The sequence below is a fragment of the Malania oleifera genome, chromosome 13, assembly GCF_029873635.1.
Source record: "Malania oleifera isolate guangnan ecotype guangnan chromosome 13, ASM2987363v1, whole genome shotgun sequence".
Lineage (NCBI taxonomy): Eukaryota > Viridiplantae > Streptophyta > Magnoliopsida > Santalales > Ximeniaceae > Malania > Malania oleifera.
Window position 1 is genome coordinate 32,972,238 of NC_080429.1, and position 22,605 is coordinate 32,994,842.

At 34.6% G+C, this 22,605-nt stretch overlaps 1 protein-coding gene across 1 annotated transcript; it reads right to left on the bottom strand.

Annotated features, from left to right (window-relative positions):
* Positions 1-10,361: 10,361 nt before the first annotated feature.
* On the bottom strand, positions 10,362-22,306 carry LOC131146243 (1-deoxy-D-xylulose 5-phosphate reductoisomerase, chloroplastic). Its single transcript, XM_058095706.1, has 12 exons — positions 21,951-22,306; positions 20,247-20,425; positions 19,713-19,799; positions 19,281-19,406; positions 19,132-19,194; positions 15,466-15,615; positions 15,156-15,223; positions 14,511-14,622; positions 14,266-14,370; positions 13,978-14,099; positions 12,920-13,066; positions 10,362-10,887 (listed from the first exon to the last, which is right to left on the bottom strand). The coding sequence occupies exons 1-12, from the start codon at positions 22,036-22,038 to the stop codon at positions 10,719-10,721; spliced, it is 1,416 nt and encodes a 471-aa protein (XP_057951689.1). The 5' UTR covers positions 22,039-22,306; the 3' UTR covers positions 10,362-10,718.
* Between the last annotated feature and the right edge of the window lie 299 nt (positions 22,307-22,605).

A 22,605-nucleotide genomic window follows, 5' to 3' on the forward strand; every position in this document is an offset into this window, starting at 1 on the left:
ATAATTCATAATTAATTAATGATTTGACTCTCTAAGTCCTCAATGGAGTCGTCAAACTGTCACAACGTCTCGGAGAAGGGTCCAGAATGGCGAAAAATAATAATATTAAAGGTTCAATAGAGTCGCCACTAACCTACTATTTACCAGATTTGGGATCAGGAGTTCAATTATGCGAGGGGATGGTACTATAACCCCCTATACACTCGTTTTACAAACGATGCCTAATTAACCATGAATTATCCCTAAACTGAATTAATTGGTCTTTAATTATTTTTTTTAAAATAAATAAATATTAAAACATTAAAAGAAAATGTGAAATAACGTGTGATTTAAGAATGTCTAATAACATGTATAAAAGAGGGGATCTTATAAGATGAATCTCCCTTAGAACTAATATAGGTGAGATTTGAAACACCTCTTTACCCTTTGTTTAATCATTGAGATGTACACACACAAAATAGAATATATATATACACACACACAAATAATAATCAAACAAGTTCACCAAATTTGAGCAAAAAAAATTCTTAAAACATTCCCAGGTTTCCAAAAACTTTTTAAAAATTTTTTAGAAAAATTCTCAACATTTTTCTACAATTCTCTGGGATTTTAAAGACTTTTTCTCCATTTTATTTGTTTTTTTGTATTTTTATTTTTTCATTTTTTTTGTTATCTAAGTCAAAATGACTCAAATAAATTTTATTTATTTATTTTTCTTTTTGAATATTTTTTTTCTTCATTTTTTGTTTACTATATTTTTCTCATTTTTTTTTAAAAAAAATTGAAAATAATTTTAAAATTAAAGAAATTAATCGAGTGATTTGGTTCAAATGATCTAAGTCAGTTGAATGGTCAACTTGAATCTAATTGGGCTGACCTTGTTAAAGAATAAGGTCGCCACATGTTAGCCAATGGTGGTGACTCGTGGCGTAGATATTTTCATTATTATTTTTTTTTTATTTTGAATTTATTGCAACTGGGTGACGTCATTAAGATGTCACTCGCCATGTGGCAAAATGTGACAGACCCTATATTTTGTGACACCTATCGTTGATGTGGCAGCGATTCGGCCATCTAGAGAAAACACACATTAGACGGCTAGGATCGCACATCGCCCCTCCCTAAACACGCGATCTTGAGCACGTCATGTGTCACTGCCCATATGGTGACACGTGTCCCACTTAGTTTTTTTTATTTGAAAGTCTTAATATAAAAACCCTTTTGTCTCTTTCTTTTTTTTTCTTTTTTCTCCTCTCTGCCTTCCCACTCTCTCTCTCTCTCTCTCTCTCTCTCTCTCTCTCTCTCTCTCTCTCTCTCTCTCTCTCCTTTCTTTTTTCATTCTCCGATTTCTTTTTCTTTGCATTTTTTTATTTATTTATTTTTATTTCATTCTCTTATTTTGCAGGTCTCAAAGGGAAAAAAACTCATATCTAAATTTTGATTTCCCCACCAAAGATAAGTTCTATATGATCTCCACTCTCTTTTTTTATTTTCTTGTATTTTCTTTCTCTTTATTGCAAGCCAAAAAGGCTTTGATCCGATTTGACTTCGGTTATAATTTATTCTAGATTGGGCTTTGGGTTTGGAATATGATATAATTTGGATTCCTAGGTTCTAATATAAATGGGCTTGGGTCAACAGGTCAACGAATTTGAGTTAGGGTTGATCTATGTCCTGGGTCAATTAACTTGAACCCGAGTCAGGTTGACTTGTCTCAAAGTTGGATCAAGGGGTATTTAGATCTGGGCTTTTCTATATCCAAATTTAGATCCAAGCTTTAAGATCTAGGCCAAGATTTTTGGGTTGAAATTGAATTCTGTTCAAGGTTGTTCAAATTAAAACTCAAATTACAGAATTTAAATTTAAAATTCAGCAACAACATGAATTTAAACAAAATATCAAATTAAAAAAACCAAACTCTTGTTTATGATTTCTCCAGTAGGCCAACTTACTTTTTCTTCACACGAACTCTCTTAGGTCACCACTTACCAAGCTCTTTCCATTTGCAATAACTCGAACCCTCTAATCTTCAATTTTTTCCAATACTTCACTCTCAATCACTCAAATTTTCCTCACAATTCTTTCTCAAAATTTCCTTTTTGAGTAGTTCTTCTCTTCCTCCACAACTCTCCCAATATTTCTCTCTCAATTTTTATCCTTACTCTTTCTTCAGTGAACAATTCTTTTTTCTCTCCCCATATCCCTTCTGAAACTCACTATTTATAGGTCTGAGGAACAATTCAACCAATTCTAACTTGATCAATTAAAATTTGATTGATCAATCAAATTTAAGCTGAATTGATCCATTTATGTTTGCCTTAAAATTTGATTTCACTCGTATGTTTAATTGTACAATTTCCCACATGTCGATTGTCATTTTCCTTTTGTGATTGTAAGTTTAAAGATGAAGATGTTAACTCACTGAATTTTTTTGTTTCATTTTTTCCCTTTTCTATTTTTCATTTTCAATAAATTCAATTTTTTTTTTCATTTTCCATATATCTAGTTTTTCTTATTTAAAGTTTCCCTATATTTTCCATTTTCATTGTGATGAATATTTACAGTACAATATGCAAATTCAAAATTGAATGAGAAATTATACTAATAAAAGACCACAAAAAGCACTAAAATTAAATTATGAAAAAAATCCAAATTTTGTTATATAAATGCCCTGAACAAAATGGGGTGTCTACAAAGTCACTCCATCTGTTCTATCCACCTCAGTAAAACTAAAATATGAATTCACATTTGATGCCATTTAATTGTGGATGCTAGATGGAATGACACTTCTGTTTTGCTAAAACACTCAAAACGACCAAACTCTTTAAAACAAGGATGATGGTTAGTGTAGTTGACCTTCTTACAACTTTGAAAACCTTCGTCCTATTGGCATTCCAATTCAAGCTACTCTTAGGCATGTTTTACTCCTTATAAAAATGCTCCAAGCCATGTTGGATCAAATAAAGATCCTAAACTAGAATGTGGAGAAGCTCTTAAGCACAAGGATGATCATTATTTGTTTTCATTTTAGATTTTTAATCTTTTATTTTTAGAATCAAGAGTTTTGTGAGAGAAGATTTTTTATAGCTATAAAATACATAGGTTGCTTTTTCAAACTAAAGTTGAAGCAAATTCTTAGAGCAACACTGGCTCTTTTTCTTTCTCCTTATCTCTTCATAGATCATGTTACTTGTACATCTATATTGGACAAAAAAATATTTAATTTTTTTTTTCATGAACATTACAATTATTTTTCTAATTTATCTCATTGACCTTTCTCCAAATCTAACATGCCAAAATTTTGGGGACTTGAATTTTTTATTTTTATTTTTCTTTATTTATAGTAAAAAGTTTTCTTTTCACTTTAATCCACATTATGCTTTTAGAATCTTACAAGGATTTCAAATCCAACAAATATTTATTTTTAATATTTTTCATAAAAGAAAGGGATCTTGTATTATTATGCTTTTCTTTTTTTTTTTTGCAATCTTTTCGATGAAAAGGCTCTGTTTTATTTATCTCTAATAATCACTCTGTGAAGAAACAAATAGACGTAGAGAGAAATTTGGAATCTCATTCATGATTCAAATTATTACATCAATAAGTATATATAGTTGAAGCTGAAAAACTAACAAACTGAAAGAACAACAAAATAACAAATTGAATATAATTAAGTTACAATAATATTTTGCGAATGCTAACTAAATTTCTAACTACATTTACAGCTGGCAGCTGACTGTTTAACACTCCCCCTCAAGATGGATGGGATTGAGTATGAACATCAATTACACCCATCTTGGAAAGCAATGAAGCAAAGGAATGAAATCCGAGAGGTTTCGTGAAGATGTCTGCTAGCTGATTCTGTGAAGTAACTTGCAAAGTCTTGATAACACCAGCTTGTAATTCTTCCCAAACTATATGGCAATTTATCTCTATATGTTTTGTTCTCTCATGGAATACCGGATTAGCAGCTATATGTAATGCTACTTGATTGTCACAAAAAATCAAGGCTGGCCTTGTATGCTCAATCTTTAAATCCTTAAGTAATGAAATCAACCAAGTTACTTCGCAGACAGTAGTAGCCATGGATCTATATTCCGATTTTGTAGATGATGTAGAAATTGTCTTCTGTTTCTTGGATTTCCATGAAACTAAATAATTTTCCAGGAAAACACAGTAACCCGTGACTGATCTCCTAGTTTCTATGCAATCTGCCCAATCTGAATCACAAAAGGCCTTCAAATGCATGTCTGAAGAAGCTGAGAAGAACAGACCTTGACCAGGAGTAGCCTTGATATACCTCAGCACCCAATATGCTATAGTTAAGTGAGGTACCCTTGGCTTGTCCATGAACTGACTTAGAGCTTGAACCACATAAGATAGATCTGGCCTTGTAATATTTAGATACAACATCCTCCCAATTAATCTTCTGTAGGCAGTGGTATCTTCAAGTAAGTCCCCTTCTTCTGTAGTCAACTTCAGGTTTTGCTCCATAGGAAATTTGACTGCCTTAGAGCCTATATAACTTGAATCTTTAAGAATGTCCAAGGCATATTTCCTTTGACAGATGGAAATGCCTCTTTTAGACCTTGCTACCTTTATTCCCAAGAAGTACTTCAATTCTCCTAGATCTTTAATTTTAAATTTCTCATGTAGAAAGTGTGTCAAATCCTTAAACTCCTACAAATCATTTCCTTCCAAAATCACATCATCTACATATACTAAGAGAGCAATGTATGACTCACCATTACCCTTAGTGAAGAGGGAATAGTCTGCAAGTGACTGTTTGTAACCAAATTCTGTCAAAGAAGTGGATAATTTTGAGTACCATTGTCGTGATGCTTGCTTGAGCCCATAAAGAGACTTGTTTAGCTTGCAGACAATATTTTTCCCTTTGCTAGCAAATCCAGGAGGCACACGCATATAAACTTCCTCATGAAGATCTCCATGAAGAAAAGCATTATTGACATCTAACTAATGGAGGTGCTAACCTTTGATAGCAGCAATGGATAGGATGCAACGGACACTGACCAACTTAGCAACAGGACTAAAAGTCTTGGTGTAATCCAAGTCTACTTGCTGTGTGAAACCTTTGGCCACAAGCCAAGCTTTCAGCCTCTCAACAGTGCCATTAGAGTTGAACTTAATCTTGTAAACCCATTTATTATCGATAGAAACTTTCCCAAGAGGCAATTTAGTCAAGGTCCATGTGTGATTGTCTTCTAGAGCATTGATTTCAGCAGCCATAACTTTTCTCCACTCAGGATGAAGAGCCGCCTTCTTACAAGATTGAGGTTCAATGAGGTTGGTAACTGAGGGGACAAAAGCTTGATGAGCAAGAGAAAGATTGGAAGTGGATATGTAAGGATGAATGTCATGAGGACAACTTGGACCTGCAACAGTGGCAGAGCTGGAATGATTTTTCAAAGAAGGTAGAGAACAATGATAATCTTGGAGGTAGGAAGGAGATCAAATTTTTCTAGAAGACTTTCTCAAAGGAACAGAGGGAATGGAAGTATTGGAATCAATTGGATCTGATGTAATATTTGGAATATGGGAAGATGGGTCATAGGTGGATGGATTTGAACTGATAATGGGAGTTGAAGAGGATGGAAAAGTCATACAGTTTGATAGAATGGGATGAGGAATATCAGAGGAATGATTTATGTGAAAATTTTTGGAAGGGAAAAACATGCTCATGAAACACAATATCTCGAGATATGAATCTTTTTTGAGTGTGAGGATCATATAATTTATAGCCATTTACAGAATGAGGATAACCTTCAAATATGCAGGACTTTGCTCTAGGATCAAATTTGGTTCTACCATGTGAAATAGTAGACGCAAAACAAAGACAGTCGAAAACTCTAAGATGAGAGTAACAAGGAATTTTATGGAATAGCATCTCAAAAGGAGATTTGTTATTGAGAATTGGAGTAGGTAACCTATTAATGAGGTAAACCGCAGTTAAAACACACTCACCCCACAAATGAAGAGGTAAATTGGACTGAAATTGAAGAGATCTAGCCACGACAAGGATGTGTTGATGCTTTCGTTCAACAACACCATTCTAATGTGGTGTATAGACACAAGATTTTTGATGAACAATGCCTTTGGAAATAAAAAAATCAAGCATGTGAAATGATGCATCATTATCAGTACATATGGCTTGTATAGTAATATGAAACTGATTTTCAACAAAAGAGACGAAAGACTACAAGTAATAACTGGCTTGTGCCTTAGATTGCATTAAGTATAACCAAGTGCATTGGGTAAGATCATCTACAATGGTCAGAATATACCTTGCACCATCAATTGATTTAGTAGAGAAAGGTCCCCAGATATCACAATGCACAAGTTGAAAAGTTATTGAACACTTATTATTACTATTTGAAAATGACAACCTCTGCTGTTTAGCAAGAGGACAGATATTACAATGACCAGAATTTGATTCTTTTATTTCGGGAACATATTTATGCAGCAAATCTAGTCTTGGCTTGGATGGATGTCCTAATCTATAATGCCAAACATCGAAATCAGAAGCATTGGCAAGGAATGAAGTAGGAACAGTGAGTAAACTATTCTTATTGAAAGCTGTATTGGAAACTGACATAGCTAAATACTTATTGAGGAGATGATATAGACCTGCCTTCTCTTCACCCAATCCAATCATCCTCCATGTCTATAGGTCTTGTATAAAGAAATATTTGCCATGAAAAATAATACAACAAGAAATGGATTTTAGAAGTTTATTGGCTAAGATTAGATTATAGGCAAAAGAAGGAACAACAAGAATATCAGTGAGCAACAAATTAGGTGTTATATGAATTGTTCCAATGTGTGTAACCGAAACAAGAGCACTAATAGGCAATTTCACAGATGCATTGATGGAAGTTGTTATAGTAGTGAGAGAATGGATAGAATTTACCATATTATCAGTGACTTCGGTGTCAATAATCCATGTGAGACTAATTTGCTTTCAGCCTTGAGAGTAAACAGAAAATGAGCAAAAAGGAATACATGTCATTGTGGAGAAGAGATGATATTCGGAGAAAGATCTTGTACTGTGGGTGAAAGGTCCAGTCACTTGAGCATTTGAAGGCTGTGGCTGTATTTCAGGTGAGGGATGCATGATTGCCATGATCTACCTAAGTTGTTCATGAGTGAATGGAAGTTGCTGCACTTCACTAGATTGCTCAGTGTTGGTTGTCAAGATTATTTGATTTGCTGAAAGAGCATTGTGCTTGTACCTTGACTTATAGCCTGGCGGATACCTATGTAATTTGTAACATTTTTCAGTCGTGTGTCCTAGAAGTCCATAGTGGGAACACACAGGTCTCTTTTTCTTGCCATGACTCTGTTTATTTCCTTGATTTCCTGTAGCTCTTCCCAGCATAGCAGTTGGTTCAGTTATAATCACTGAACTGATCTCCCTTTGCCTCTCTTCTTGCACAAGCAATGCAAACACCTTGTTTATAGGAGGTAAGGGATTGCTGAGAAGGATTTGGCTTTTAAGATGGTCGTATGACTCATTCAGGCTCATTAAGAATTTCATTACATAATCTTGATTCTGATAATCAACCAAGATTTTCAAAGAAGTAGGAAATGTCTCGCGAATTGGCCTGTAACTCATCAGTTCATCCCATGAGGACTTCAATTGTGTGAAGTAATCAACAATATTCATTTGACCTTGTGTCAAATTAGAAATGGATTGTTGTAACTAGAAGATCCTAGGTCCATTAATCAAGGAGAATTGATCTTCAAGTTCAATCCATATATCCCTTGCTGATTTGATGAACATTGCACTGGAATAAACATCATCAGATAGCGAATTGTGAATCCATGACTTCACGGTGTCGTTGCCTCATTTCCAAGTGGCATAATTCACATCAGTGGAGAGAGGAGCTTCCAGAGTTCCATCAATGAACCCCAGGTTGTTCTTGGCGCTCAGTGCCATTGTTACACACATGCTCCATGTCTGAAAGTTGTCTCGAGTAAGAACCTTATTTACCAGGTGCAGGTTTGGACCATCACTGCTTTGGAAGTAATAAGGATTTGAGCTCAGATCAACATTGGAGTTGACCGGAGAACAAGAAGTATCTGAAGGAGTTGTAGAGGAAGCCATGAAAGAAGAATTTCTCTAATTGCTCTAATATCATGTGAAGAAACAGCTAGACATAGAGAGAAATTATGAATCTCATTCATGATTAAAATTATTACATCAATGAGTATATATAGCTGAAGCTGAAAAACTAACAAACTGAAAGAATAACAAAATAACAAACTGAATATAATTAAGTTACAATAATATTCTGTGAATGCTAACTAAATTTCTAACTACATTTACAACTGGCAGCTGACTATTTAACAAGCTCCTCTTAGGCATGTTGTGCTCCTTATAAAAATGCTCCAAGCCATGTTGGAAATAAAGATCCTAAACTAGAATGTGGAGAAGCTTTTCATTTTAGATTTGTTAATCTTTTACTTTTAGAATAAGAGTTTTGTGAGAGAAGATTTTTTTATGGCCATAAAATACATAGGTTGCTTTATCAAACTAAAGTTGAAGCAAATTCTTAGAGGAACTTTGCTCTTTTTCTTTCACCTTATCTCTTCATAGATCATGTTACTTGTACATCTATATTGGACAAAAAAATATTTAATTTTATTTTTTCATGAACATTACAATTATTTTTCTAATTGATCTCATGGAGCTTTCTCCAAATCTAACATGCCAAAATTTTGGGGACTTGAATTTTTTATTTTAATTTTCCTTTATTTATAGTAAAAAGTTTTCTTTTCACTTTAATCTACCATATGCTTTTAGAATCTTACAAGGATTTCAAATCCAACAAATATTTATTTTTAATATTTTTCATAAAAGAAAGGGATCTTGTATTATTATGCTTTTCTTTTGCAATCTTTTCGATGAAAAGGCTCTGTTTTATTCATCTCTGATAATTACTCCGCCCTTAACTGCCTGCGTGCACGGTGCTCCTCTCCACAAAACCTTTAAGTAAATCAATTATAATTTGTTTGGTACACAAAGATAAAATAAAATAAAATGAATGAAATTGCTTTTACAATTTTACAGATCACCATGTTATCTTTCATTCCAATCTATGCTTCTTCGTAGAGAGACTTCCTTTCTTTTATCTATACTTCTCTATATCTGCTATGTTGTTTGGGTTGCTGTTTTCATTTAGGCGTGTGTGTGACACATGATCATCAAGTGCATATTACAAATTTGAAATGAACACATGCTTACTTGTGCGTATATGTTTGCAGACCAGCAAATTTAGCAAGATTAATCACAATGTTTTTTGGTTGCTGTTTCCCTTTAGGCGTGTATGTGTGTGTGTGTAACATGATAATTAACAATGCATTTGAAAGTATGAATTTTAGATCTTAAATTTGAATAAATTTTGATACAATTTTATATTATATCTTATTCAAATCCAATACAACTCCAAACTCAAGCTCTCTCCAAATACGAGGTAAGTATATCTTACAAATTTGAGATGAACAAATGCTTATTTTTGAGTATATGGTTGCAGACCAACAAACAAAATTAGAGAGATTAATCGTAATGTTCAAATGTCATTGGTTAATATGTACACAATTAAAAAATTTATGCATATTTATGGTCTTATACTTCATGGAGAACTTAGGTTCAATATAAGATTCAATGCCTAGCATGGGATATTATGAGTCTCGTTGACCTTGGCTTTAACTTAGGCTGTTGCAACCTTCTCTGAACCCCTAGCCAACTTGCGTGACCCAATCCTAATGAAACTACGAACCATTTTCTGCCTAGCAATGCCATCACCAAGAACTTGGCCTGGTGGTAAGGCAGGCTAAGATTTTGGCCTGAGGCCTTGAGTTAGAGACCTTCAATGTACCAAAAGCATTGCCAAGCCATGGGGAAAAAACCAGTATCAGAAAATCCAAGCCAAAAAAGAAAAACTGTTCATATGAAGCCTGAGGAATATTGGGAAACCAACCAGGTTGCAGTCAACTTTATCAGCTAAGACCGGCTATGGCTGTAAGGAAGGTAGCATAAGGATGTACCAGTATCCAAAGCCAAAGGAGAGGAGAGTTCCACCATACTAAGCAGAGGGCCGGAAAGCGCAAAACACCGAGATTTACAACTTTGCATTTGAAAATTGTGTATAGATTTAGAAAAAAAATTGAATATTTGCGGATATGTTTTCAGTCCAAACCTACACATATCTAAATCCAATGCCTCAAATCAATGATCCTGTGCAGCCTAAAAGTTTTAACCATAAGACCAAAAAAAATGCCCAAAAAATCGACAAGAAAGCTGGACAGTTTGGTAACTAAGAAAGAAAAAGGAAATACAGTTTAGAGCCCAAGGAGATTTCACTAGTTAGACTCCCATATGCAGCAAATGCTATGGAAAGGATCCCACTTACCGGCCCCATCATATTCACCATTTGCTGCAGAGAGAACATCTTATACTTCTGTAAACATCATAAAGATAGTTTAATTATCAATTTAATCTATAAATTCTGCATAGTAAGCTAAAAGGCTGGCTCGTACAGGAGTTTACATTAGAAAGGGGAGAATCAAATGCAATGCTTTCCCACTGCATTATGCATCACTTTCGCATTCTTGTTTTATCCCCCTTTTCTTTTCCCATTTCTCTTTCAGTTGCAAAATGAATTGTTACCCCAGGCCAACAATTGAAAGCTGCCACCTCATACAGGAACAGGGCTTAGGCCAGAAGAGAGTTGCAAGCTAGCAGCATATTCCCGTGCCCACAAGTCATAGTGTACAATTTCTTCAAGGGAGGGTGAGTGCACCAATTCTGCCTGGTGCTTATCACACGTTAGCTCCACGACCTTGAATATATCCAGATAGCCAATCCTGAAAACAGGACAAATTTTTATTGCGGAAAGTTCAAATGACAATAAACTGCCCTACTAGGTAAACAAGCAAGATGACAATTAATATTCAGAAATAGCTTTGCTCTAAGAGGAGAATTGGAAACCATAGCAGTGACAATAAAATTTGCAAAGAAACCCAGGATTTCAGAGCAATTCAGGAGACGGGTTTAGAACTGCATGGACAACACTTAGTAGTGAAAGCTGAGGGAATATCTTGACATGAGAGCTGCTGCATATATAAGATAATGCTGCGCTGACAATGATTTTCCCATTATGCCTTTGCTGAAACACTAGTTTTATCAATGGTTTAGTGGCATTATTCTATGCTTTCTGTTTGCCAAAAAGAAGATAAGCAGGGATTGTGCTGACACTAATAAAAAGGACTGGTGTGAAAAGGCTCGACATCATTATCTGCAAATATACACTTCACTAGCACATTCTCTTCCTACCTTGTTTGATGAAGAAACAGAACACCTCTCCTCAAAACACAAGCCAAAAGAGGACATTTTTTTTTTTAAATACCATCAAAAGAGGTTCCCAAAACTGGCAGAAACGTAAAAAAGGATTAAGCTTTCAAAAAATTCCTGATGTGGAAAAAAAAGCATTCTAGGATGTTGGAAGGCTCTATAGAATACCATAATTATCAAAACAAATGGTGAACTTCTAGGAAGGCTTAATAGACAGCAGAATCACAAGCAGCAGTAAACTACATTTCCTTGCATTCCCACTCCCCCCACTCTCACCCCAATACTCGGGCAGACCTGATGGATAATGGACCATTTGGCATCACTATCAAAAACTATGAAAATGAGAACCAGGAATAAAAACTAAAAAATAGAAATAGAAGCAAAAACTGAAAACTAGTAATTTGTTCAGTTCATATTCACAAAACTAAAACAAATTAAGAACACAATTAAATGCATGTTTATTTTTGCCCTTGAATAAAAAGACAATTAAAAACCATGATATGAAAATGCAAAAGAATACAAATTAGAAAATATTGTAATTTTGCTTATTATTATAATTTTAATTCACTATTTAGCACTCCAAGAACAATCTAGTGTATATGATGATTGAAAATTGGCAAAAATGTTTTTTTCTAATGGCCTTTATTTCTTTTTCAAATTTTTAAGAAACTCTATGGATATTTTTCTTCATACGGTCATTCTATTTTTTTTTTTTCTGAAATTGTGCATAAAATAATTTGATCCGCTACAAAAATTATGGATATTAAAGTATTGTAACGATAGGTTAAAAACCATATATTCTGGTTTTCAATTTTTGTCACAATAGTTCAAAACCACAATAGAAACAAAAACCTAGTAACAGATGAACACATTGTTGTCCCATGTTTTTTCACTATGCTGCAACGAAAACATAAAAATAGAAAATAAACATGATACCAAGCAAGCCCTAAAGTAGGACTGAAGGCTGTTTAGGCCTAGCCCAACAAGGTCCAAGCAACACACACTTAACTAAAAAGAAAAGTCTAAACCCCAGCCCCATTTTAGACTGAAAATTATACATATAGGCCTCTTCTATTGTTTCTTCAACCAGTGGGGAGAGCTTATGCAAGTGCAGCAACGTGGGAGCCTCCCCTCTCCATATGAATTCCCTAACCCATAGCCACCTAGGTCCTTCCTTTTGCCATCTTTTAAGTTGCTATGAGGCCCAACTTTCACCTCTTCTCTTCAAATTCAAATAATAAATAAATGCCAATTGGGTCCACTCGAACTCTTAAAAATGATTTAAAAAACGAATGAAAATTCTTTTATATTATATTTTTTTTAAATTAATATAATGTCCAGGACTGACTGGACAGGCCCAGGCTCCAATTTTTTTGGGTGAGCATAGGCCTATTATTTCAAGCCCAACGAGGAGGTCAGGCCTGGCAGAGTAAAATTTTTCCCAAACCCAATTGGACCCAGCCCAAGCTCGATTTTGTGCAGGTCTACACCCATCAACCCATGAACAAAAAATAAAAAGCACCAAAAAATGGATGTTGTACGTACTTTTCATCAATGAACATCTCCACTGCTTTTTCATTAGCTGCACTAAGAACTCCAGTCATTGTGCCACCAGCCCATCCAGCTGCATAGGCCAGATCCATGGATGGGTACTTTACAGTGTCAGGAGTTTTAAATGTTAGCGATCCAAGCCTGCACCATACAGTTGACATTTTACAAAAAGAAAATCAGAAAAATGATAATGATTTGTCAACACGCCACTTTCTTTCTTGATAAATAAGAATTTCTTATTAAGAACAAAATATATGTGATCCGAAGCTACCAACTCTCAGCCAAGAACCTGTCTAATGACAGATAACCATACTAAAGCAGACCAACAGACTGTTAGGGTATAAAGAAGCAGTAAGTCATCCTAAAACCTAAATTCAATCAGAATATTACACGTTACAGGGTGCTGGCTTACACAAGCCAACCAAATAATCCTAGAATATAACTATCAGTTGATTTGTGTAATTTAAACATTTAGGCTGCTTGAAGAGGTTACTATGCATCAACAACATGATCAACATAATCAATTAGTTTATAATAGAAATTTGAATACTTCTAATTATTTAAATGAACAAGTTTTTGAGAAATACAACAATAACTAAGTCATACATCGTAGACACAAGGAATGGTTCCTTCCCCTTCCTGATCTTCAGGGCAGGTCAGTTTTGTTTCAAGAAACAGTGTACCAGTTAGATGGCATCCCCAATGGCTAAAGGTTGCAACAGAGTACTGTTGTTCTTAGTAACAGACAAGACTATAGACACCAACATACATATACATAAGAACCCAAGTTCCAAACACTTAGATGATATAAAAAATAGGGAAAAAATCCAAGAAATTAAAATCATTGACAAAAGACCTTAAAGCCTTTAATTTGAACTACAGAGAAAACAAAATGGAAAATCCATGGGCATGGCTGGCTCAGGTCATTTCCAGAAGTATCTGATGCAATCCACGAATGAATTATAGAAGTTTATATCCAAGAACTAAAAGAATATAACACAAATTTATGCACAATTCAGGACAATGATTTGACATGAGAATGGTCTATTTACTTGCAAAGATCAAGACGGGGCCAAGTTATCTCTGAACAGTAGATTCTATCTGGCCATGACAATGTGTAGAGGATTGGCAAGCGCATATCAGGCCAGCCCAACTGTGCAAGGACAGATGAGTCCTGGGGAGAGGGAAAAAAAAAAAAAAAGGTGAGGTCAGAAAAAGAATTACAAAGTCTGATTCAGGATTTTTGATACTTCAATGTAGAATAAATCAGTTTCAGTCAATAGATGGCATCTTAAGCATAACAAGCATCTGCCGACATGACCAAAAATAAAGTAATAAACCTGAGTTTCGACCATTGAATGTATGATAGATTGTGGATGAATCACTATCTCAATGTTATCATATTCAGCTCCAAACAGATAATGAGCTTCTATAACTTCTAAACCCTGCCAAAAAAGAGAAGGAAGAATCATATGCCTTGTAACCGCAGTTAGAGCAGAAGTTTCTTTGAACTCATTCCTTGCAACTACAGTTTCAGCAAAAGTTTTTCTGTAATTTAGAGTACAGACAGTAAAAAGGAACAAACCTTGTTGAAAAGAGTAGCGGAGTCAACAGTAATCTTTTTCCCCATATTCCAGTTAGGGTGCTTCAATGCGTCAGAAACTTTAGCCTCTTTCAATTTATCGACAGGCCAATCCCTATCAGGTAAAAAAACGAAGTGACCAGATTGTTAAATCCACATTCTAAAAAATAAAACCATACTGAAAGATCTGAATTATCTGATGCAAAACAGGAGTGATAAACCTGCTGCAAAAAAAATTATAAAATCTTAGTTTCCTCTTTTAATACCCAGAGGAAAACAAGCATTTCTGATGCATGCTAGACAAACATAAGATCCATAAATTTGTCAAAGAAAAAATAACTCAAAATTCTGAGTTGAAGTACCAGAATTATAATAAGATGTTGGAATGATATCGTAATACAGTCAATTGTATACCTCTTGCATTCAGGAAAAGGCAATCATGAAAATAAACAATTTATAAGTTCTCTAGCTTTCTCAACAAAAGTACAAAAGATTTTCAAAATATTAAATGAAAATTACACACTGAAACTATGTTAATTTTTTAAACTTGCACTTTCCTCTACTGCTGCAAAAGTAAAAATTAAACTGAACAGATTTCAATTTTTTTTTCACTTTTAAATAATTTCAGCTTAATTTATCATTTTGCACCTGAAAGCACCACCTGATGCAGTTAAAAGAATGCGTCGAAGAGCTCCCTCTGGCAAGCCCTGAATACACTGTAAAAAAAAAGAAGATTTCTTTTAGTTTCTACCCTTGTTAATTGATATTGATGTTTAGTATAATTACCTCTTTTAGTTTCTACCCCTGTAAATTGATATTGATGTTTAACATAATTACCTAATTCGATCAAATAATAATAATCATAATAATTACCTAACATGATGCAAAAAATGTAGTGTATGTGCATCCTATGCTTGATTTATAGGACATACCAACCAATCTAAACATGCTGTCGCACCTGGAATATGGCAGAATGTTCTGAATCAGCAGGAAGAATTTTTACGTTATGCCTCTGAGCAAGAGGGAGAACAAAAGGACCCCCAGCAATCAGAGTTTCTTTATTGGCCAAAGCTATGTCTTTCCTCGCTTCTATTGCAGCCACTGTTGGCTAAAAACACAGAACAGGTAAAAAACTTTAGGAACCAAATTAACATTATTTTATTATGGATACACCAGGATTTTACCCAAATATAGAGAAGCTATGAGGAATGCCAGGAGCAATTGCTCCATGCACTCTCTTCATACAATTGCCCTATGATAGGGCTAATTTGGCTTTTTTAAGTAACAGAGAAGGGCTAAGAGTTTAAACCTTAACCATAATTTATGAAATTTTTTTATTTTTAAAACTAGCCTTGTGAATCCATAACTGTCTGAAGTGGTTACCCCATACTCTGTTTCAAGTAAACAGTCAAGTGGCCCAATCATAGGGTCAGTGGTACAAGGAGAATGCAGGAAGCTATTGCTCCTAGCATTCCTCAAGAAACTAATTCAGAAAACACTTGAGTATACTACTAAGTGGAATTATGGATAGAACATGTGTAGAAGCACAGAAATAAGACAACAAAAGGAAAATGGTTGATGTTTCTCAAGTGTTTTATACATATGCATTTTTCCTTTACCCTACTCTTTTTTTCTTTTTTTTTTTTTGCCTTGTATTTTTTTTAGTGGTGGTGGTGGTGCTTGAATGCATATGTAAGTAAGTGCATGTGGTTCTAATAGAGAGAAGAAACAGAGAACTTCAGAGTTCAGAGTTCTATTCAATGCAGCCGTTATATAAATCATATTTTATTTTATTTATAATAACCTTCTAATGTATTTTTTTGGATTTACCATCATGGTGAGTAACTTAGTTTGAGCGTGTGTGTATTAGAAAGAACAAACTTATGGTCTACCCAAAAAAGAACTCCAATACATCAGAAGAAAATTAGCAGAGTGTACTGTCATATGCTTAAATGAATTTTATGACATGTTAGTGGTGGATCCTTAATTTTTTGTTCATGGGACTACACAAACAGAGAAATATTCACAGAAATGTATCTAAATATTATATTGTCTAAAAGGCAAAGGTAGTAGAAATGTGAAAGCTAAAATGGACAAATGGTGTAACTCTAAAAGATAAATCTCAGGAGTGAGTACATCTGTCATAAGCTAGGCACTGCAATAGGAAAGAGAAGGATGGTTAACATGGTTTGGGCACTGGCAACATAGACTAAATAATACTCCATGATGAGGTGGGACATTAGAGAAGAAAGGGAAGGATACCACTAGAATAACTTAGAATAAGATAGCATATTGACAATGCTCCAACTTTCTATATATATTGCCCTAAATCAAATAGAATGATGGAAAATGTTTCATGTAGCCGAGCCCACTAAGGGGGACTTAAAGCTTAGTTGTTTTATTATACATTATATTATCAATCTGCGCATATAGTTTTCAAATTGAGATTCAAATCATGAATCAAGATAAATTGTACGATTCAGTACAAATTTCCAAATTTGATTCCAAACAACAGGCATACATGTACAACAAATAAAACAGTAAAATATATTGAAATTTTAAGAACCAAAAAATACAAACATACACACACACACATACACATATTTTAGAACAAAGAATTTGATTAAGAAAAGAGAGAAAGCATACCACAAAAGAGGACAATAAAAACTAGAACAAAATGTCCTCCCTTTACAAAAAGAAAAGAGCTATAAAGAAAAAGAAAATAAATGCAAGACAATTCAATGAAGCAAAGGCAACTAATCCCATTGCAAGTCTTCTAGATGTGTATGGTTTCTCTAAACAAGAAAAAAACATAAGGATAGGTGTCGAGAAAAATTAATAAAAGCTGAAATTTATGGTGGTTAAAAACAGCACTTTTGATGTTTAACATTAAATATTTTTAAAAAAAATTATGTTTCATGCATATGCTCTCTCTAACAAGTAACAACTAAAATCCAAGAAAAAGTAAAAAAGGGCAGGCTAGTGTACAAAGCTATCATATATGCGGGATCTGGGGAAGGCGCGGACCACAATGGGTCTACAATACACAGCTTTACCGTGCATTTTTTTGCAAGAGGCTGTTCCCAAGCCTTGAACCCATGACCTCTAGGTCACACAACGAGAACCATATTGCATCAAGGCTCCCCTTCAAAAACCAAGAAAAAGTAAAGAAAACAAATTAAAAAATTTTGATAAATAAAAATACAATAATAACAAGCCAACCTTTGAATTTTGAGAACACAGTCAAACGTCAATATCACCTCAGCCAACCAGTATTTTGCCCCTTCTTTTCAATGGCAGAACACTGGTGCTCCAAGAGTCAAGAGTGGTTAAGTCAACAAGGCCTAATGTTCTGTACTCACAACTCCAAGTTTCCAACAAAAGGCACATGTTTTCTCCTCTTCCAAGGACAGAACCAACATAGAGAGGCAAAGGCATAGGCAATCAAATAAAAAAAAATGCAGTCAAAAAGGCTTTTTTTGTGGTTTTAAATTCATCCAATCCAATAGGATCTGATAGTTTCAGAATCGTGTGAATCAAACTGCTTAGATAATTCTTCATTCGGGGATGAATCAATCGAATCAGCACCGATTCATTCTCCTGATTCTCTAGCAAGATTAAAATTGATTTGTTGTGAAATCAATAGAAACTGTACGATTTCAACAATTATGTATGTGCAAATGAACATGAATAGTAAATTCATTAAGGATATTTTTAAAGATTAGTGGGTTGTAGAGGTTTTCTTTTACTTTTAAAGTGGGAACAATTTAATCAGTTAATCAAAAACCTAGACCTAGTATTACTTTTAAGGAGTTAGTGCGAGCAGGCATTGCCACTGCTGCTTTTCTGGCTCTGAAACCATGGATTCAACAGTTCCATACAGGTGAGTTTGTTTCAAGCTAAGATTTTGTAAGATTGGATTGGGCTGAAGATATTGGCTATGATAACCAGTAAAGCTTAATATATATCTGTGGCTCATAGTCTAAAAGCTTAAACTTTTAGGAAAGTGCTAACCTAACACAGTATAGGAGGAGGTCCTGGATTCTGGTCTTGTTGCCGGTGTTTGTTATGTGGTTAAAAATTATCTTATACCCGTAATGGATGTTTCTTTCTCTACACCCGAGCTTAAGGTTTCTGGTAAAAGTGGTAATCTAACAATAACTATCCTATCCCGTGTCTGGTCTACCATAATAAGAGATAAGGACATGACAGGAATATTCATTTTTCCTTTTTATTTTTTATGCCTTCGATGTGTGCCTTAGCTGGTTATCCTGAGCTGACCACTGGTGGAGGACAAGCCAGCTCCGGCCTCTCAACAACTCCCACCCCCCCAAAAAAAAAAAAAACTATACCTATACTTTTGTTGCGCCAAAGATGGGCTAAGAGAAGCCAAGCATGATCGCTCATATGAAACAAATGCATCATAACACTACTGCTCTGCATAACGTATTCATTAATGATGAGTAGATCCTTCATGACAATCTATATTTCAGGCTAAACGTTTTATCAAACCATAATTTGAAACTTAGAATAACATATATTCATCTTAAAAATATATCATGATTAAAGTGGTAAATAAGATACAATGCATACAAATTGTCAAATAACAAACTTATGATTTTACCTTTAAACCGGCACAACCTACAATTCCAGTAACCACAGTGACTGCATCCGGGTGGCGGGCAACCTGAAAATCAATTATAAGCCACATATGGTCAAATATTCAGGACATCCATCTGCCAATAGAAACCGATTAAAAGAATGGGAGGTTACCTCAATGACTCCTTGCTCTCCAGGTATAATCTCCACCTTGTGTTCAACATCAGCCAAAGCTTCTTTCAGTTCATCAACTAGTGCTTCATTCCTAACAGCCACTAGTTGAGGTTTGAATGTTTTCACCTGTAGAATCATAAATATCATTCAGCATCAAAGTTCCGATCTTTTTAATTCATTTTTCATGTTTTGCCTCTGTAATAAGAAACAAATACATAATAGGATAGAAGAAACTGCTTTGCAGAAATTAGCAAGTATTTTGAAGCAAATAAACAGGTTGTTTTTACTAATGCGCTTCATGATAGAACTTTATAGGTTGAAGCATCAAGCAACTCAGGTTCGGGGTTGGCGTCTCTAAATCTAATGGTATAGTAATCAAAAGCAATTCAATATTTGCATGCTCTATAAAAGAAAATGGAACAGAATCATCACCTGATCTGCAAGCAGAGTCACATTAGAACCAGCTGCAAGGGCCACAACTCTAAATTTTTCTGGATTCTCCGCAACTATGTCCAGTGTCTGTAAAGCATCAAATTGAGACACTGAGTAGTCGGTGAAGGAAAAAGTCAGGGCACACACGCCTGACACTTGATAACCAATCTATTCATCACTTACTACAAGCAAAAACAAAATATTCTTTCCTAAAAAAGAAAGGAGAAACAAAAATCGGATTAGATGAAAGCCCATCTACATTTCACACTTCACAGTATATAATCCAGAATCTAAAAAATAAAAATAAAATAAAAAAAAAAAAGAGCTGAGAACGACACAAAACAAAATTATTTCTGTAAAGATCAGTAAATGCCCAGAGTTATTCAAAATTTGTTCTTAAGAAAATGATGGATCAATTTGTTAGCTGTTTACATGAAACAAGAGAAACTAAAAAAGAGACAAATTTAACTGTATTTTCTAGCTTGAAATAATCTCTTTCTTTTTTTCTTTTTTCTTTTTTTTTTTGGGTTTTACCTGAGTTCCAATGGAGCCAGTAGATCCAACAACAGAAATAGGCTTTGGGCCATCCCAAGACTTACGGCCTGGCTCTGGAACAGCTCGTCCTGGCCAGGCTGGAGGAGGAGGTTGCGCTGAACAATAAACTCTTCTCCCCAATGCTATTCCGAAATCCTTCCTCCTCAAAGCAAATCCTCCTAAAGTTAAAAAATTTGAAAATTTTCTAAACAAGCCAAGGATATTGTGCTACAGAAAATTTGGAATAATAGTTGCATTAGGGACGCACATAAGATGAACTGACGGACCAAAAGAATAGTAATAATCAACAAAAGAATTCATTCCAATTAGTTGGAATCAAGAACATGATTTTGGTTTCTTTATGCTAGGACGTCTGCTTCCCGCCAGCAACTTCAACCTGAATTTATCTTTCCTTTTCACTAGTGCACTAGCTAAAATTATACTAACCTTATGGGCAACATTGTCAAACACCAGATTTACCGATTCTCTCGTCTATCGCCCAACTGTTGCTAGTTCAACTTTCTATAACTGTATTTTTTCTAATTGTAATATTTAATTTCCTGTTGTCAACATCTGCATTTCAATCATGCTGCTCCTCAATCACCATCTTTTATATAGAAAAATGATAAGATTTATTATACGAAAAATAAATAAATAAATAAAAGAGTGAGAGCAAGGCATCCTCCTAGGCTAAAACAACAAAAAGAAAAAAACGAAACAAAACAAAAGTGCATCTCTCCAATAGCACTACAGGTAAGCTAAAAAATATCTTTATCCCAAAGTAAAGCCGAAGGAGTATATTCAACCCGATATATCCTAAAATTCATCTCTATAAAAGCATCCAACAAATAGCAAAACAAGCACTCGTCGCAATAACTTGACAGCTGAAACCCCAAACAGAAAAACTCTGAATCTCATTAAATGTAATTTAAACCTGTATACATTGATAGATGGATCAAACCTTTAAACATTGAAATTTCATTTCAGCTAAATGCAAAATGATGCTAGACCAGAGAGAGAGAGAGAGTACTTGAAAGCTCTAAAAATTACACCTTAAAGGTATCAAATACGATCGTCTAAGAAAGAAACGCAAGTAACAAAAGTCGTCGTCATCAAACATTAAGCATCAAAATACTTCTTTCGAAATATAATAAACTTAAACTTCAAAAGCAAATTCAGAAGCAAAAACATTTGACAAAAAGAAAGACCGAAAGAATCAAGACAAAACCATTGTAGTTGGACCCAAGGAAATGGTTTGGAAGAGGAAAAACTATAAATTGAGAGAGAGAGAGAGAGAGAGAGAGAGAGAGAGAGAGAGAGAGAGAGAGAGAGAGAGAGAGAGATAAGAAGAAGAAGAAGAAGAAGATTAAAATTATTTTTCTGTTGGCCAGAAGTACTTTCACAAGTTGAAGCAAAGAGTCATTAAATTTTATTAGAAAATAATTCTCAAAAGCATAATGGAGTGCATAAAAGCTATTAACAGAGCAAAAAAATAGTTCTCCAAAATCAAACAGAGAAAGCATAATTGCAGAAATCATAGTCAGAGCTCAGAAGTCACCAAACATCAGCTGTTCCACAAGTCACACCCTCAAAACAAAATCCAGCAGCGCAGACTCCTCCCCAGCTCACAGCAGCATAAATTGCATAATCCGCAGAAAACAAAACACAGCTAAAACCAGAGATTACGAAGAGAAAGGCACAAACCTCGGAGCTTGGGAAGCCGAATAGACTTGGTGGAGTCGAAAAAGGAGATGGCCTTGATTTCCGCTGGAGCCGGCACATTCAGAGCCATCAATCAAAGCTTCGTGAATCAAATCTCTGATTCGGATCAAAGGAAACAGAGATGAAGAACAAAAACTGAAGTGATTCTTGAAGATTATGTGAATTTTATTTGTGGTTTGAGAATCCGCAGAAATGCGTCTGCACACTCGTACAACAGAGCGCGCGCACGAGAGAGAGAGAGAGAGAGAGAGAGAGAGAGAGAGGATAGGACAAGAGCGGAATGGAGTCGTCCAGCAGACAGCGGACTCGTTGGACGATTCGTTATATGAGTTCAGAGCGCGTTTCTTCGCCGGTCCAAATATTTTTATTTTATTTATTTTTTAAAAAATTATACATATAAAGTAAATAAAACAGAGATGTAATTTTAAAATGGCTTCAGGACAAATCCGCAATTGTCTAAAAAAATTAGGAAAATTCTTTTCTTGGTAATCTATTCTGAAAATAGAGATGGGCTGAATGGCTTTTCACGTTCAGGCTTTTTTATTTCTTAGTTTTTTATTGCTTATAATCTTGATGATTGATATAGTATACAATTTTAAAATACTAATGAAGAAAATTTTTGCTTTTTATTTTTTTT

Coding starts and splice junctions, on each gene's coding strand:
- LOC131146243 (XM_058095706.1), bottom strand. CDS start 22,038: ATGGCTCTGAATGTGCCGGCTCCAGCGGAAATCAAGGCCATCTCCTTT. Junction 15,224..15,465: donor AACATTCTGCCATATTCCAG/GTGCGACAGCAT, acceptor TTTTTTTTACAG/TGTATTCAGGGCTTGCCAGA. Junction 14,371..14,510: donor CCGCTACTCTTTTCAACAAG/GTTTGTTCCTTT, acceptor CTTTTTTGGCAG/GGTTTAGAAGTTATAGAAGC.